The sequence below is a fragment of the Apteryx mantelli genome, chromosome 6 (genome assembly GCF_036417845.1).
Source record: "Apteryx mantelli isolate bAptMan1 chromosome 6, bAptMan1.hap1, whole genome shotgun sequence".
NCBI classification, from domain to species: domain Eukaryota; kingdom Metazoa; phylum Chordata; class Aves; order Apterygiformes; family Apterygidae; genus Apteryx; species Apteryx mantelli.
Window position 1 is genome coordinate 26,319,017 of NC_089983.1, and position 12,280 is coordinate 26,331,296.

Consider the following 12,280-nt stretch of genomic DNA (forward strand, 5'->3'; position numbering starts at 1 on the left):
AAGCAACATAAGAAGCCCTGTCAAGAGACAAGAGTTAAAATTATAAACTTGACTATGGAGTAGGGATTCCTTCTACTAATCTTAAGTAGTATATCAATCATCATCATCATTTTGCACATGTAAGATTTATGTGACTGAAATTCACTCCTCCTGTTATAATTTATAACTGAACATTTGTTAAATTACTTTGTTATAATTTTTAAGATAACCTTGCAAAAGTTTTCATTTTATAAATGGTAGCAGAAAGAAGGAAGAGGTATGCATTTCCAAAGGCTTCTTTTCCATCCAAAATATATCTGCTACAAATGGAGCCCATTCTGCCTATAACTGTGACACTTTGTGCATGGTTTGCTGCAGGCTGTGTTGTTAAGCAGTTTCATTAGTAGGTCCGTCCTGTCTATTCTTGATCCTTGCTGACAGAAACAATTATGTTTTTTTTTTTAATTAAGAAAAAAATAATTTTCAGAATTGGCAGACCAAACAGAACTAGAGACTGTAAGCCCTTCGCATACCAGCAGGTACAACAGCAGCACTGTAGTACTGTTTTCATTATTGTTCAAGGCATAATTGTTTTTGATCATCATTTTAATCAGGACCACAATCTGGATAAAGAGATATTACTGAAGTCCTGAAAATTAGATCAGAATGAGATGTCTTTTAAATGGATTTCAAGATCTTTATTCTTCATGAATTATGCTCCTCACAAATATTGATTGACCTTGCTTCACCTTTTGTTGGATAGAATTTGTTGTATATGGTACAAAAAAGCTTTTCTTACTGGGAACTTTATGTATATTGTCAGAAAAAGTCATTCTGGATTATTTTATCTCTTTTCCTTGCTGACTTTCTACCATCTTGATATTTTGGAATTTAAACTTAGTTGCAAGTCGTCAATTTGATTTTTGTTATGCAGGCTTAAGCTTTCCGAGTTATAAAAGTATGTTTAATTGCTATGTTTTCATTTTTTCAGTTAATACCCTGTTCTCTGATATAATTTCTTTCAAACTTCCAGCATCTTGCAAACCAGCTAAATAAGCTTCATGCTAGTTAAGCCAAATTTGTATATGAAGAATGTTCGAAAAGTGGTCAGTTGTAGAAAATTGTAAGCGAAGGGTTGATCTTCACATATTTTTTACCATTAAACAGTAAATATCTTCAGGTAGTTCATCTAGAGCAGACAAACTGAGAACTGCATACTGTTATCATATTGTGCTATATCATTCAATTTATTAACAGAGTTATATATTGAGGGCATGAAGTGCTTTCATATGAATTTTCAGCAAAATTACTTTTTTTTTTTCCTGTGAACTAATGTTATTTGCTGCCTTGAGGAATCTCTTTTTAAAGTGGTCTTTTACAGGATAATTTTGACCCAGGAATCATGCCGTATGCAAGCATTCTCCAATAATAAACACTGAAATTTCTGTTTGAACTTAGTTACCTAGCTTTGCTCCCTTTTGGATGGCAGGCTAGCTTACACTGCCCCTGTTGTTAACAGTTGTCAGCTGTTCCTGCACCATCCTTCAGTTATGAACCAGTTGTGGGAAGGCATGGGTCAGGGAACTGGTCCAGGTTTTAAAAAAAAGGGAGGGGGGATTCTCTCTCCCTTCCAAAACTGCTTTTCAGCAGATTATTTTTTTGGTGAATGGCTTGAGTATGACTACAGAAAGTTCTGATAAGATGTCTGCTCTGTGTGCACCTGGTAACAGAAGAGCAAATATAACATCTGGATGGATAAGGGATGGGATGAGAAGCTCATGTTCACATTATGATAATGTTTCTTTAGAACCTGGGATGCAACATGAGCTACAATAGGAGGTGCAAGACTGGTTACTCCATCTAACAAAGGCTTTTGCAGAATTTGAGGGGATTTAGACAAGGGCAGTGATAGAGATCAAGGGCCTAGAAAAACTTGCTTCAACATACAGGAGGCAGACAGCCTGGGATTGCTTACATTTGAAGGGAGAATGTTAAGGAAAGTTATAAAAAACATCCAAAATAAATGGCAAATGACAGTGTAGATCAGGAACTTCTATTCTTTTTTTTTTTTTTAATACAATATGAGTTGAAATTACAGTTAAGTTAAAAAGTATGAAATCCAGATCTGGTGGGATGAAATACTTTATATGACTGTTCTGTCATAGGATTCCTGAGGTCACAGAATGTATAGTGAGTGCCTGAAAATGTTGTGTTAGAGAATTTTAAGGACTATTTCATTTCATGTTTTAAGGCTCAAGCCAATCCCTGTTGAGATAAAAGTGACATCTGATGTGTGAGGTTGGTTCCCCATGTTTGTCTCTCATGAGGTTCGCCTGGATTTGGGGACTGGTGTGGGGGGCAGGATGCTGAAAGGGATGACAACATCAGACTCTGGGAAGATATCAAAGATGAAAGAACTTATAAAGGTGGCGAGGGTGGAATAAATGAAGCTCTGAGTACACGGGAAGTTCTTATTCTAAAAGACTGAGAAGAGGCTTCTGGCTGGAGAGCAGCCATAGTGCTGGGATGTAGTGCTTTTATTTTGAAGTATTATTTTGAAGTACTTGCAGGTGATGTGGGGTAGGGTGGGAAATGGCCTTTTGAAATCTAAGAATTGCTGTATTCCTCCTGACCATCTGGGAACTGCAAATAAAAAGGAATATATTCCTAAATGTCACTGATAATTTGGAATGGGATTGCCTAGGTCTGTAACAGGTACTCCAATACCTCTTGTAAGCCTTTCTCCTTTATAAAAGCAAAGGATCATGGTGGTGGGGGAAATACCTTTTTATTCTTTAATATTCTCATGTTTAGTCTTCCTTTCTTTTCATGTAGTACTAGAACAAAGGGATCTAATAAAAGCAGATACAGTAAGAGTTACAGCATGTTGCTTTATTACAGTGGCGTAACAGATTATGACGTGGGCTTTCGGTTTCCCATTCTTAACTTCTGCCACTGACCTGTTTTGTGCATACATTGATTTCGTTATTTTCCCCCTTCCATTCTCTGTTGATAATTCAAACTTGGAATGAAGCTTACTGAGACTGTGTTTCTTATTGCCTATATGTACAGTGCTGAGAACAGTGGGGCCTGATCTTCGTGGAGTCTGTGTATGCCAGCAAGCTGAACAGAAAGGACATCCCCTGGGAACTGTGTCTTGCAGTACAGGTGCTTAGATAAATTAGATCTCCCTCTCCTACCCTACCAAATCAAGTAAACCTAATGGTACATTTTGGGACCTGGCAGAAAAAATCTTGGTCTGATTTCTCATTGTTTTAGATAGTTTGTGTGTGATGGGTGAGGCTTCAAAAGACAGAAGCAGGGCACGCAGAGGAAAGAAGAAACGAGACATTTTTAAGCAGATGAATTGATCTTGAATTTTCAGAAAAATTTTGGAATAATTTAACTGTTTCTAATCACCCCGAAGCAACCCAAATGACAATAGCCAACACAGATTTGCAAAGAATAAATTGTCAGACCAAACTAGTATTTTTGTGTGTGTGCGAGAAATTAAATGTCCTTGCGTATAGTGGAAAAACCTACTTGCCTTGTATTGTGATTTTTATTAAGGCTTTTTAGGTTTCAATGCCTTATGGCATTCTCTTAAACAAGGTAGGAAATATTGGCTAGGTAGAAATTACTGTGAATTGAGTGCACAAGATTGGTTGGAAGATCATACACAGAGGATAGTTACCAGTGGTTGACTTTCCAGATAGAAGGATATCTCGTTATGAGATCTGCGGAAGCCTCTGCTGGTTGAATACTGTTATGTATTTCCATTAATGAACATTCTCATTAAATCCATAGATGACCCCAACCTAGGAGATGTCCAGGTATGCAGAGAACAAGATTAGAATTTAGGGCCATCTCAAGAAATGGAAGAAATGATTTGGAAAAAAAGAGTTAGGGTGCAACTCTTTCAAATAGAAGGATTTTATGTAGGAATCATCAACTATGCAAATACAGCATTAAGAATAGCTTATGTGCAGGGTCATTCAATAAATTATAAACTGAGCAGAAGATAACGTTGCAGTGCTGTCACAAAAAGCAAATGCTGTATGGGGTTTTATAAATAGGAGAATCACCTGAAAAAATGTGTGAATTAATCCTTTAGTTTCTTTTAATACTTGGAAGACTGTATTAGCAGGAGTTCTGAAGTGTGCTTTAGCAACTGTGTGCTCCCACAATCAGTGAATCCCATTGGAGACAGCCCGGAGGAAAGCACCGAGAATGGCTGGAAGTTGAGAAACTAAAGACAGTTAGAAGTAATAACATGACCTACAAGAAAAGTTCAAAATAAATGGCAAATAAAGAAAGAAATACCTAAGTCTTAAAGTATGTAAAAGGCTGTTGTAAAAAGGTAGAGAGTGTGTAGTCTCTGTCTGTAGTACATAGGCTCAGTTGAAGTAATGCATTTAAATTGCAGTACAGGTGACTTAGGCTACACGTACAGAAAACTTTTCAACAGTGGGGAGTGAAGCACTAAACACATTCATTGCCTTTGAAATTGTAGAATTCCATCACTGGAAGTTTTTAAAAGTTAGATATTTGCTGTCAGGAGTGATGTAAGTATAGTTCATCCTGTTAAAAAAAAATAATAATAAAAAAAATCCTCAGTTGCTTAAAACTGTCAATGGGAAGAACATATTGGAGTTTCTAAGACCTCATGTTCTCACTTTTATCTGTAGATCTGTTTTTTCAGTCTTTTGTATGTTTTGATCATTTAACTTGATCTTTAGTGTCTCATTATCTACATTTATTTCTTTTCGTCTTATGGTACTACCTGGTATTCTCTTCCCCCCTTCCATGCTATTTGGTTTCTGCTCATTTCACCTCTTAGTTCAAATGTAGAACAGAAAAACAGTTGCTTCTCTTTCATGAGTTAGATGGGTGGGTTTTTGGTCTTGTTTATACAAAAGCATATTCTCATAAATTACCCTTCTTGTTAGGGGTCAGTTCTTCAGATCCTCTTGTCTTGCAGATGTCCACAGAGCTTAAATTCCTCTGCAGCTTCTCTCTTCCATCACTACTTCTGGTTTTGCTCTGATCTCTCTGTTTCTATCTGGAACTGTCACATGAAACTGTGCATGTCAAATATTGATTTCTGGCTAATGTACATTCTGCAACTTCCGTATCTAGTTATTTTGGTTGTCTGCAGGTTTTGTCTTGGGAGTCATCACAGTTTTTAAGTGGAGGCTCTCCATTCTCCACAGCTCCCATTTTTTCTGCTCTTTGCTTATTGGCCCTGTCAATTAGTGGCTGCCCTGATTTTTCAACCTTTTTTGAAGATCTTTTCTGTATCCTGATCTAATGTCAGCAGTTCCCTCTGGTAGCTGTCCTGATCCTTCTGGACTTAGTCATTGGCTACTTTCATTTATTTTTCCCTTGTCAGCTCAATGCAAATTTAAAATCTGGAATGCCTTTAAATGCTACATTTGGCAAATTTTAGAATTTAGTAGTTAGTGACAAGAAAACATTTAAGTCTTTGCAGTGTTTCTGAGTTAGTAGTAGGTATCCTGAAATGCGTTTACCATTCCTTATCTACCCTCCAACAGTAACAGCGTTAGATTTGAAAGTGAGCACCTTAATTCCTGTTAGTGTTTTGCTAGGTCAGTTTTGAGTACCACCTTCATTTGAGTGTCATTCATGTCTGTTCTTCTTGCTATGGCAGTCTGTAATATTTTACACAGTGTTTCTTTTTTTAAATTTAAAGTTAAATTTTTTTTTAACTTTGTCACTTCTCATTTTTTATTCACGTGTTCTAGTTCTTGGGCTATTGCAGACAATAATAGAGCCTCTTTATGATTTAATTTTATCCAGTTCACAGGATATCCAAGTATCACAGGAATCTAAATAGTAATTTTATTCACTTACCCTTATGTTTTCCCAGGTTCAAGTAAGTGTTATAATTCCATGCAATCACAAAATGAATGGTATCATACTGTCTGTTGGGCCTTTATTCTTTTTTTCCAGAAAGGATATTATTGTCCATTTTTTGTGAATAGAATCATGTTTTGATGAAGGAATCCTCTGTAGCTAGTATTGGTACACTGCTCCCTGCACAGTCACCTGGAGGGAGCAGCCAAATGCCTCAAGAGAGGAAGATTGTTGGATGTCCAAAAATGGCCTGAGAGATCCCTTACTCTCTCAGTAGTACTGAGTCCTACTAGAAGTCTTTCTTCTTTTTGTTTTGCATTTTATAATCAGAATTTACTTTTGACTCTACTTCTAATTGCATTTTTAGAAACCTAGTTAGGAAAGAGAATTGCTTTTAGTAGGTACACTGTCTTCACATAGTTTTCGGTTTACTTTGTCAAGCAGTGATTACATCTTGAACGCTTCTTTTTGAAGTTAAAAATACTTTGTTTCAGAGATTAATCATTGTCATCGGTCCTTCTGCGTGTCACTGGATTTTTTACGTTTCATTTGTTAATTATAGTGTTTTTTTAAAAAACTGAGATTTTCTTAAGTGTTGATTATGTTTCTTTCAGCTAAAAAAATTGAATGCCCTTCATAATTCATTGTCAAATATAGCATGAAAAAATGGAGAAATACTCCAGGATTTGCTTACCTCAACACAGGCCAAAATAAGTGTGTTAACACTGCCTTTTACAGACAGCAAAATATTTCCATGGAAAAATTATGTGCTCAGAAAAGACAGATTTGACATTAATTGTTACCATTTGTTAAGAGGGTTTTGTTCCTTTTAGCACACTTGGATATCTTTAACAGAAAAGCACATTTGCCCTGTTACTTTATTGATTATCATTTAATCTCATTTGCTTTGGATAAAATTTCATTGGTGTATATATATATATATATATATATATATATATCAGTATTTATATTGGAGTATTTACTTTTTGTATTAGTTTTCTTTATTTTGGTTACCATTAGGGGAATTCCTTAGTGCTTTTTAGTATTTCCTATGACATTGAAAGTCACAAAAGTGAAACACTCAGGCAGAGAACCTGACTGTCTCTACAGAGTACGATGCAGTACCTTATTCTTTTAGTGAGGCTGTAGCAGGTCTGATGTCAGTCACTTCAGAGACCTTTAGACCTCAGTGCTCATTTACTGCTAAAATGTACCAGCTCTGCTCCTGCATTATGAAGATCATCTGTCAACACTTTGAGATATTCTCCTTTGTTATTAAGCTTGTGATGCTCTACACTGTCAGGTTTTTTGCCAATTATAGTTAAGGTACAATGGTGTATTCACTGGATCAAAGTCTCACACTGGCGGTAGAGGAATGATTTGTAAGTCTTTATTCATCTGAATTGTACAATAGAATACCTGAGGAATGCAAATAATCCCTCTAAGGACTCAATAGAAAAGCTGTTAAAATGACAGTCTAGGACTATTATTATTCTGAATTGGTGTTTTAGCCAAAGTAATTATTTCTTATCTTGTTGTTCCACAATAGTTCTTAGTTTATTAGTTACGATGACCATATTTACCAAACAGGATTTGAATCCAATTTTAGACATTACTTTTATACTCATTTTACTTTTTCAAGTTTGTGTGTTTCATTCTGTCTTTCACTTGGTACACTGTTTAATTAGTCTAGAAACCGCAATGTTAGATATTTTCTTTTTTAAAAAAAGAGACGTGCACAGGTGTTGAAGTACACTTATGAACAGAAGATACATTTCTAGATAGATTTTATGTAGAAGGTCAGTATTTATAAGCTGTGAACTTTGATATCCAGTTTGTTAGCCAAAATAAATCAGTTAACCATAAATGCCAGTTTTAGAAGAGCTATTAATGTCACATGTGATTTCAGAAATGCACCTTAATTGTGATTTTTAGTTCAGACATTTTGGAAGGCAATAGTGTTTCAATATCAGTCTTGGGTACCAGACTGTATTTTCATTGGATAACTGGAGAAAAAAAAGATTTGTATAATGAGGATTGAAAACCACTGATGGGGTATTTACATAAGTAAATGACAGAAGACCAGCCTTGTATAACAAACGTGTGAAAACTGTTGAGTGAACTTTTATATTCTTTGTCCCATCTAAAACCCTACTCAGTGGGCCATGCACTTAATCTCATAATAGCTCTGATCCCCTGCTATTTTCTTTGACAAATGTGTGTTGATGAACTTGTGGTTCAGTTCATTTTTTTCTGAAGTGACATTTGCATTGATTATTTAAAGGTTTGCAGGCCACAGTTTCAAAGCACTTTACTATAATAGCAGTTAAAACCTTAGTCTAAATCTTGGAGATTAGCAAGACTAAGAAAAAGAACTCAGCAAGCATAAAACCTTATGCTGCGTGGTGGGTGCTTCAGGTCTGAAACATCTACAGCACCCAAAGTGCTATAGTCTGTGCTTTGTATCTAAATATATGCACTGTGCTTTATGTCTCAGTGTAGTTTATTCCTGTGCCCATTGTGTTTTCTTGCTGAACATACAGAGTTATCATTCTTACCATTCACACCTGTTCAGAAATAGTGCCCTGTAAATAACACTGAAGAGTCATCAGCCCTTCGGGCTATCTTAAGAATGTCTCCCTTCAATTTAAAGTAAATATGAAAGTCATGAATGTGCTACCTGTGTTTAAAAAAATATGAAAGTCATGAATGTGGTACCTATTTTAAAACACTGTTTAAAGATCATCTGTAGCTGCAAAGACTTTATTAAAAATTTTTAGAGGATATCGAACATTCAAAAACTAGTACCATAAACCTGTAGCTCTAATTTTGTGGTCTCATTCAACTAAAAAGTTGTATTAGATGTGCAGCAAACTATTAATGTTGCTGCCAGTTATTGAAGATGAGGAGAAATAGAAAATCTGTTTCTTTATTTAAAAATAATACTAGTATAATATCTAGAGGTATTGCCCTAGGGAGGTAATAGGAAGGTGAGAGCAAGTAGTAGAAACGTGGTCATGTATTCATTATTTATGGCATACTCCAAGATCAGTAGCCACAAAAAACAGGGTGCTGCTTGCTGTCTAGGAATTTGTATATCTTTGTATCTATTTGCTAATACCAGCTGCTCTAGCCACTGAGAGAAGACACTTATTAAAAAAAAAAAAAAAGTCAGAGGAACAACTAAAGATCCCCAGTTTTACTAAACGTTTGTGAAATACCACCTTGAGAAGTCTTGTAAAAATATGTGTCCACAGATCCTCAAAGTTTTATTCAGTTAGCATTTCAGCTTGCAGTATTTAACATCTACCAAAAAACTAGTTATTTTCTTAAATTATGGCTATTTCTTATAGATTAAATGCCAAACAGAAACCAAGAAACAGTGAAATGTTAATGGAGTACACCTGAAGCAATTGCTGCCTGTTAATGCCTTGACCTTGGAAAGCAATACACAAAAAGATGGCATCATAAAACCGTGCAATTCTTATGAATATGTATGTGCTACTTGATAATAATGAATGTGGTACAGCCATGCATGCACTACAAGATAATGTTGTGCCCTTTGTTGTCTACAGGTTGATAAAAATTAAAGAGTGGGTGGACAAGCACGACCCGGGTGCTTTGGTCATTCCTTTTAGTGGGGCCTTGGAACTCAAGTTGCAAGATATGAGTGCTGAGGAGAAACAGAAGTATCTGGAAGAGAACATGACACAAAGGTTAATTAGCATTCATTTTCCCTACACTTTATTATCAACTATTTCCTTGCAGTAATTTAATTGCTTGCGCTGATAGAATAATAAATGACAGAGTAATTACCATTATAAAGAGAGAATCTTCTCCTTTCTTTACCATGAGACAGAGTGAAAAGATTTATTTTAAATTAAGTTTTTAACTGTCATCTGTCATCTCTGTACAGTGTTTTAATTATAACATAGGTATTAGTTATGTATATTTTTGAGAAGGAATGATCACCAAAACTGTTTCGTCATCCATGGGGAATAGGGATCGTGGAGAAAATTTTGCCATAATTTTTTGAAGAACTATAATGAATTGTTTCAATATTGAATTTCAGTCAAACGGTTTGATGACCTTGGGTCCTGAAAATTGCGTGAGACCAAAAGTGCTGCCTGATAGGCAATTTAAATTTATCCCATATTTCTGTATCCTGCAGAACAAACAAATCAAAATAGTGTCTTTATGATGACGCAGTAAAAAAGTAATTCTTCTGAAGAGAGTTCAAAGAAAAGGCTACTCTGTTTATTGCTCTGTGTAAAAGTAGATCCAATGTCTTCAAAATATGTGTTCCTTTTCCTGTAAATTGATTACTTGAGACATTTAGCTGGGTTTTGTGTCTATGTTGAATGAATTGGATTCATTTTTTTTTCAGTGCTTTAGCAAAGATCATTAAGGCTGGATATGCGGCACTCCAACTAGAATACTTTTTCACTGCAGGCCCAGATGAAGTGCGTGCATGGACCATCAGGGTAAGATTCATACTTATTCATCAGCTATATCCAGTTCCACACTATTGAATTCAGATTGATATCACTGACTTTGAAGTTTGTCATGGTGGCGGTTAGCTAGTCATTACAGATGAGGTTTTTGTCCAGGATAACTTTAATTATTTGTGAGCTGCTGAACAGTGAAAGTGGAGCTGCATTGATTGAGGCAGGTAACAATTGATTCTGCCTATTACATAGTCTGAATTTCTTCATCCTGTAGAATCTGTCTACCCTCCTCCTGTGGTCAGAGATAAGACGTACCAGTATTGTGCTTGCTTAATCTGTGTGACTGGGTTTGTCTGCGGTGAAATTGATGTTGCTTTTCATTTTGTATTCACTAAGTTTGTTTGGGTTGCGGGTGGTTCATTCCTCCTTTGCTTTGCTCGGATTACATTTTCAGCAATAAAAGCAATATAACATCATTATACTCCTCATGGATACACAGTTGGGCTCCAAAACCTACAATCAGTGTGTAATAATTCAGGTCTTTTACTGACTTTAATTTTTAGACCTAGTTTATTTTGGTAGTTTTATATGTTTATACAGTAACTTATGTAATGCCTAAAATTATGTTATGTATTTTAAATATTGATGTAAAATGATTACAACCATAGAGATCGACTAATTTATTCCCAGAGGACCGTAAGAGCTGAGCTGTAGTGGTTTGCTTTTGAGTGTAAATACATTATAATATAAAGATTAGTATGGAAAATATTTTGAAATGCATATAGTTATAAGCTCCATCTTATAAAACATAAAGATGTCAACTTCTGGAGGTGCAAATCTGTCACTGAGCTTTTATTTGTTGCATCAATGTATTTAGTGCTGTGCAGTGAATTTCAGTGATGTTTTAATTTCATTTCAAAAGAATTAATTTGTTTTCATTAATCACCATAATTTCCAATAAATCTGTATTTTTGGTTAATATTGCTACAGATGTTCATGTATATATTTTAGCGCATGTTAAGCTTATTTTTCTGAATGCACTTTTTTTTTTCTTTTCATCTCCATCTCCTTTTAAGTGATAACTCCTAGCTCAAATCCTTGAAATAGCTACCAAAATAACATAAAAGCACCAGCTTTTGTTGTTCTGATTTTTTGCCTTAGTTTTTGAAAGCACATTCTGAAACTCCAGTGTTTTCAGTAGGAGAAATGCTTGCTCTTTATTAGAAAATGTGAAAGCTGGTTTATCTTAAGACTGATTGTAAGTATCTTTGATTTAATGTGCAAAGATATTTAGTCAGGTAAGCATCAGTGAGTAGCCATATTAACCCAATACATCTTTTATTGTAAAAACTGTGCTTTACAGTGTCAGATTCCTTAGCACTTTAACATGCTTTATTAAGCAGCCTTTAGGTCACCATTATTTCTCAAATTTCTTTCCATGGTTGTGTGTGCGCAGAATGTATGCCCTTGTAATTTAAGGCATGCAGTTATAATGCATTCTCTTCTACTGCATAAACGTAAATTATCTTATAATAGTTGCATGTGATTTTATATTTTTAATTATTGAATTGTTGACATTTTGGCAAGAATACTCTTTTTGTTCTTACTAAAATTATTCTGAAATAAAGATCAGCTAATATATAGGGCTTGAGATTCATAAATTGTATTTGATTACAAATGTGGATCTCCAGTGAATGTTATCATTTAACTGAAAGGAAGAGAAGATTTATTTGGACATAACTAAAAGTCTTGAATAATTCAGCTTTTATAAAGTTATTTAAAAATCTTTATTTTCCTCACTTTCTGTGTGAAGAGCTAGGGATCGAAGTGAATCCCACAACAAAACACAATCATAGCTTCTAAAATCAATACTGCTGTTGATACCTATTAGGAAAAAACAAAGCTGCCCCTCTTTAATATCAGTTGGTTTATCTGTGGCAAAGGCATCTATCTCGATGTCCCAACACTGAGAATTA

General features: G+C 35.1%; 1 protein-coding gene across 2 annotated transcripts in view; it reads left to right on the plus strand.

The window, feature by feature from the left end:
• OLA1 (Obg like ATPase 1) overlaps nucleotides 1–12,280 on the plus strand; it is a 111,698-nt gene that overhangs the window by 94,712 nt on the left and 4,706 nt on the right. For both annotated transcript variants that reach the window (XM_067299042.1, XM_067299043.1), the window contains 2 exons: nucleotides 9,432–9,572; nucleotides 10,244–10,340. In XM_067299042.1, coding sequence (XP_067155143.1) covers nucleotides 9,432–9,572; nucleotides 10,244–10,340 — 238 coding nt within the window. The remainder of the gene's footprint in view (nucleotides 1–9,431; nucleotides 9,573–10,243; nucleotides 10,341–12,280) is intronic.